At 36.3% G+C, this 6698-nt stretch overlaps 1 protein-coding gene across 1 annotated transcript; it reads left to right on the forward strand.

Annotated features, from left to right (window-relative positions):
• Positions 1-1335: 1335 nt before the first annotated feature.
• Positions 1336-6044, forward strand: LOC107750812 (1-phosphatidylinositol phosphodiesterase-like). The gene is made up of 5 exons (XM_016566337.1): positions 1336-1357; positions 1819-1979; positions 2801-2888; positions 3250-3820; positions 5560-6044. Exons 3-5 carry the CDS (start codon positions 2833-2835, stop codon positions 5833-5835), a joined length of 903 nt encoding a protein of 300 aa, XP_016421823.1. The 5' UTR covers positions 1336-1357; positions 1819-1979; positions 2801-2832; the 3' UTR covers positions 5836-6044.
• Positions 6045-6698: the final 654 nt, after the last annotated feature.

A 6698-nucleotide genomic window follows, 5' to 3' on the forward strand; every position in this document is an offset into this window, starting at 1 on the left:
GAAAGCTCAAGTCTGTTCATTTAGAAAAGCACCAAATGAAGAAAAAAATGATTATCAGCATTTGTTATAAAACTCGCAGCTTTCGCTGATTGTATTATGTCTTCATAATTGGTGTCAGAGTCCAGTTTGGATTTGAAAAGCAATCCTAATTGACTAATGTGATGAGGGAATTTATGTGCAACATAAGACAAAAGACTTTGTAGAGATGATATTTGTTGAAATATCAAAACACCACTTTGCACATCCAACGCAGATTGGCAGACTGTGTTGAAAATTGTTTACTCAGGTGAAGTCAAAATCAGTGTATTAAGATTTGCTTTGTTAAATGCTTGATGGCTTCAAAACAATAACATATTTATGTATGCCACTGCATACAAGCAAAGCTAATAGAAGCACAATTACAGAGAATACGTTGGGATTAAAGGGGAAACAAGGCACATTTTCATTTTAATTAAATATGTTTATTATTTATTTCAGAAGATATGGCTCGCGGAGCGTGGGGGTTGAAGTAACCAGCTGATTTCAAAAGCGTGATGGGAAAAGAAGAAGCAGAAGTGAGATGCATAGATAACATCATGCTGGGCATTATTACAGTGTTTCACTGTTAATTGCATTTGAGCTTTTAAACTTGACAAATAGTTGTTCTATTGTGAAGTGCAATAGCGATTTTTGTGAAAAGAATGTAGCTAAACACAAATAGGGCTATGAAAGAAATGAGAGTTGATTTGTTGGAGTGTTTTTTCTTTATTTGAGAGTGTTTACATGCACATCAAAATTAAAATTAAGCTAATTAGAACCTTATTATGCGAGAAATGTGTTTACACGAGATTACATGTTGTTCCCTCCAATGTTGATGCCAGTTTATTAAGCAAATCACAAAAGTGTCTGTTAAATACATATAACTGTTCATTTTTCAGTTTTGCTTTATTTGTTTATTTACTTGTTCACTGTAAAAAAAATCTGAATGTCATATACAGTTACTTAAAAATGAAGTTGAAACTGGTAAAATTATTTTGATGAGCTCAAATAAGGGAAAACATATATTGTTATTAAGTTCTGCATTCTTACAAGAAACTTTGCAAAAGTTTTGTGAGCCAATGCAAAAGCACTGAAATAAAATTTTTCCACCTACAGTAACTTCCATCACCATGTCCCTTTAGGGGCATTCGCTGGTTGGACACACAAACTACCCATGATACATGGCAAGATTAAAGACAGCAACTCTTTGACACTTTTACATTCAAATGACAAATGCAGTATGCTAATGCTAAGGCTGTTTTGTTTTTCAGAAAATGAAACTCACTTTCCAAGGTTTAACGATGTACTGTACACAACAACAAAGATGTTTGCTCTGGAAGTAAGTACTTTTTTTTTTTTTTGCTTCACCCCGGGAAAAAAACAGAACTGTAGATAGTTCACAGAAAATGTAAACTTATATTTTCCCACAAACCCTGGAAAAAAGGTAACTTTGACCATGTTTATTGTAGGTTCAGGCATATGTTTATTCACACTATACCTAGATGTTTATTCTGGTAGATAATGTATCTTTAAAATACATATACACAGTATACAGCTGCAGGGTATTATTTTATTTGAGCTATTTTATTCCATATAGAACTTTTCTATTTCTGCCTTCCTTTTTCTTTGTTTGCTCATTAATAAACATAAATAAACTTTAAGGGAACCTTAAAGTAGTGTACTGAAGAGTTTGAAATAGTATGTACTATAACTACATCTGGTATGCAGGGCAACTGAGTTCGCTTTGGAGCATTTTGTCCACTCTCATTGAGTCAGCTTTTTACTGTACTCTATTAATAGGCACAATGACCCCTCAAACAAAAAGGTCAGTTTGCACTGGTGCCTCCAACAAGCCCAAGCCAGAACTGTGTACTCACTGAAAAAAAAGGTACAAAAACAGCAGCAAGCTTTTCGACTAACCTGATAGTGACTAGCTGGTTCCGGCAAACCCAATTTACACGGTAAGAGATGACTTCTCCAGCTGGGATTGAGATGAATTTGTATATAAAAGTTGTATTTACCAACACAATGTATGTTAGAAGGGTTTTAGTTTTGCTATTTGCAGTGCAACAAGTCACACGTGTGGAGTCTGTAAATCTGGAATGCTTTTCAGTTTAACCTGAAAAACCATTCAAATGAATAAATGACTAAATGAATCACATGAAAACATCTTTAACTCAGAAATTGCTAGTAAATTTCACAATAACTAAGAAACAGCAAGTAACACATTGAATTAAATGTGAATTTTTGAAGAATGAAATAGTATTTCCTTGTAAAATGTGAAACAATAACCTTAAATAAATTAAAATCCGTTTTTACAGTGTAGAAATATTTCAGACTCTGCACTAAATAACTAATCAAATAAACAAGTTTGTGACGTTGATTATGTGAACATTTTTGTATAGGTGGTCAGATATTGTTGCTCCAACTGAAGCACAAAATGTTCTTTGGAACATCTGAAATTATGCTGGAGAACATGATCATCAGATTTTGTTCATGCAGTTGGAAGCAAAAGGGTGACAAACCAAACACTGGAAATTCTGGAATTCATACAAATGTTCATCTTTTTTTAAATTCAATTATATATTTCTGGATAATATAATTTGTATTGAAGAAAAATGATTACATTACAAAAGACTGCACACAGAATCTGACTTTTGGACCCCGTAAAATAATTACCAAACGTCTGGTTTTTATGTAGGATGATGTCATTCCACAAAAAAAACGTATCACAAGTGTCAGTGAAATTCTAATTGAATTATTCTAATGATTATCTTTATAGTAAAGGATCAGTGGCCATTGAAAAGGCTCATTATGGAAGGCACCAGAGGACGCATTTTGCAGCTAATGGTGATGGGCGTTTTGCTGGGGTGAGATTCTTAATAATAATACCCATAATTCCAAAACCTCTTTCATAGTATCTTTTATAACAGATTAGAGTTCTTATTCCATTTATAGTAAAGCAAAATCCATTTCACTGAAAAGAAAAGTCCTCCATCTCTTATCCATTATTTTAACAAGTGCTTTTATCTCAGACTGGCCAAATGGATCTGTGTCTCTTTGTCTACCTGGTATTATCATGAGCAAATGAACCAATTATCTAATTTCATTATATCCATCCATTATAGATAAGCGCGAGTGTTTTCACAGTAATCTTGTATCTTTTTAGCAAGACAGATAAGGACATATTTTTTTGTCTGATGATGATCCGACTTCTGTTTGACCTCATAGCGCAACCGTTCTGGGACACAGGGCAATCCAGACCCCTGACTATGATGACACCTCCACGCCTGAGATCCTGAACCCTTCCTGGATGGCCACCATCCCTGACGTCTACTCCCTATCAGACGTGACGATGCCCGGGACACACAACACCATGGCCCTGTACGGCGGCACACTGGCCGAATGCAACTCCTGGTCCCTCGCCCTCCAGCTTCGCGCCGGAATCCGCTTTCTGGATATCCGTGTTCGCCACGCCAAAGGCAACCTGACCATCCAACACGGCATCTCGTATCAGTACGCTCACTTTGGGGACGTGTTAATGGACGTGGTGGCTTTTCTAAGGGAGTATCCTTCGGAAACGGTGTTGATGAGGCTGAAAGAGGAGTTGAGCGACACGCAGGATATTTACAATGCAGTGGTGCGCTATATTAATGAGTATGCTCACTGGGACCTGCTGTGGCACAGTCGTGAGATGCCCAGCATGGGAGCGGCGCGAGGAAAGCTGATCGTACTGCAAGACTTCACCGGCCCTGACCTGGGAATACGCTACAACTCACTGGACATAGCAGATGACTGGAAGGTAAGGACACACTAATGGGTTTGTTAATATGGGAGGGACTTTTCAGCTTGTGGAGACAATAAACTCTCTTAGAAGACACTTTCACACTTTTACTGATCCAACAAATGTCATTTCAACCTTTGAAATTCAATAAACGATGGTAATGGAAGTGCATTTTAAACACTTTTGGAATAAAATTGCTGACAGTTGCTTTGACGGGAAGTCGTGGCCTAATGGTTAGAGAGTCGGACTCGTAACCCAAGGTTGCGGGTTCGAGTCTCGTACCGGCAGGGATTGTAGGTGGGGGGAGTGAATGTACAGCGCTCTCTCCCACCTTCAATACCACGACTGAGGTGCCCTTGAGCAAGGCACCGAACCCCCAACTGCTCCCCGGGCGCCGCAGCAAAAAATGGCTGCCCACTGCTCCGGGTGTGTGTTCACGGTGTGTGTGTGTGTTCACTGCTGTGTGTGTGCACTTTGGATGGGATAAATGCAGAGCACTAATTCCGAGTATGGGTCACCATACTTGGCCACATGACAAATAAAATATTCAAAAGTCAAAAGTAGCACGGGTATATTTGTAGCAATAGCCAAAAATACATTGTATGGGTCAAATTTTTTTATTTTTCTTTTATGCCAAAAATCATTAGGATATTAAGTAAAGATCATGTTCCATGAAGATATTTTGTAAATCTCCTACCCTAAATATATCAAACTTAATTTTTGATTAGTAATATGCATTGCTAAGAACTTAATTTGGGCAACTCTAAAGGTGATTTCAATTTTTTTTGCACCCTCAGATTCCAGATTTTCAAATAGTTGTATCTTGGCCAAATATTGTCCTATCCTAACAAACCATACATCAATGGAAAGCTTATTTATTTTGAAAAATTGATACTTAAGACACATATTGACTACAAGCGATTTTGCATTATTTTTTCACATGTCATATTTCATATCTCAAGTAATGTGTATAAAAATGTAAATAAATATATTACCATTCATTAATAACAATGAATTATCAATTATTAATAATTAAATCAATATAATAATAATAATAATAATAATAATAATACATATTTCTTGAGTAGCAAATCCAAATATAGAATGATTTCTGAAGGATCATTTGACACTGAAGACTGGAGTAATGGCGGCTGAAAATTCAGGTTTTTCATCACAGGAATAAATTATATTTTAATATATATTCAAAGAGAAAACAGTTATTTTAAATTGTAATAATATTTCACAACATTACTGTTTTTACTGTATTTTTAATCAAATAAATGCAGCCTTAGTGAGTATAAGAGATCAATTTCAAAACCATAAAATCTTACTGATCCCAAACTATTTAACACGATATTTATAATTTAAATAAAAAATATTGAAATGTATTATTTCACTATTTGCCATGAAAGGTAGCTTCCATGCTTTCAAGACAGTTTTAATGTTTAGTGTTTTCTTGTTCATATAACCAAAATTTAAAATAAAGAAATAAATCAACTGCTGGAACATACAGTAAAAGTAGCCAAACCCAGGAAAACGAGCAATGGAGTGGGAGACAAAATATTAAATTAAATGTTTGAGTCATTTCAAAGGGTTCTGGAAAACAGACTTACTGAGATCCTTAGGAGACTCTTTTTATTTAGTTTCCAGAGTGTAATCTTCATCTGTCAACTGTCTTTAGAAGTCCATCAGAGCAAGTTTTTGCTCCCTAACCACGTTTTTGAAATTGTACTGATAAAAACTTTTTTTCGCCTCAGGTGTCCTCTCTGCAGCCGGAGGAAGTGGAGAAGAAATGGAAAAGTGTCTCCACTCATCTGGAGGCGGCTGCGGTTGGTAACAAAAAACGAATGTTCCTCACCTACAGCAGCGGTGCCAGTATCCTGGCACATCCCAATGCCCTGGCCCAGCTAATAAACCCCCGTCTGCACGAATATCTGACAGGCTATGTCGGTCAGAGGAAGCGGTTTGGTATTGTAGCAATGGACTTTCCTGGTGCCAAGTTAGTGCAAACTATTATAGGCTTCAATTATTGAGAGACAACGGCAGGACGTCAGGACCAATACACCTGCAACCAATACACCTCACCAAAATACTTCATTAATTGACACAAATCCCAGGTATAACTGTGACTCAAATTACCCATACCCTTGAAATTTCCATAACCGTGACAGAAAAAGTTTGAGCTTGCTGGCAAATTTTGCAATATCTGACTTAATAAAGCACTTTGACAAATTTTTGTCATAACACCATGTCATGACAAATAAAATGCTCTCCTGTCACTTCATAAGGACTTTGATAAGATAGTCTGCATTTTCATGGCACTCAAAATAGAACGCTCTGTCCTCTTTTCTCAGAACAGTGTTCAGCAAGCTGAGTTCACACAAAGTACAACAAAGTTGTTTTTCAGTAGTGTTACATAAAGCTCAGATGTCACAAATGGAAATTTTCTCAACTAACACTGTTTGTTTTATTTTCTGTTCTATTTCAAGAACAAGCTCAAGTTTAATTCAAGTTAAATCTCTATTAAAATTCAGTCTGATTTTTGAGCGAAAGTGCCATTCGCTCAAAAATCAGACTTAACTGCTTGCGCGAACACACTGAACAGTATTACAAGGAACATTTTCAGACTTTTAGGATGATGTTCCATCCACAACGGCGGACGAATATGTAACAAAAAGAACATCATAAATCATTTGGTTCTGGTATTCTGGTATTAGCCCATTCGCACCAAGTATGATTTCCAAAATGATGAGCATTTATAAGGAAAACTCAGAATTGTGAGATGTAAGCTCAGAATTGCAAGATATAAAATCAGAATTGCGAGATGTATACTCATGCTGCCTTCATGTGCTATCAGAATTATCGTAAATGTGAGTTTTCTAGTCTGAAATGGGAT

The sequence above is a fragment of the Sinocyclocheilus rhinocerous genome, unplaced genomic scaffold (assembly GCF_001515625.1).
Source record: "Sinocyclocheilus rhinocerous isolate Xijiao unplaced genomic scaffold, SAMN03320098_v1.1 scaffold2437, whole genome shotgun sequence".
NCBI classification, from domain to species: domain Eukaryota; kingdom Metazoa; phylum Chordata; class Actinopteri; order Cypriniformes; family Cyprinidae; genus Sinocyclocheilus; species Sinocyclocheilus rhinocerous.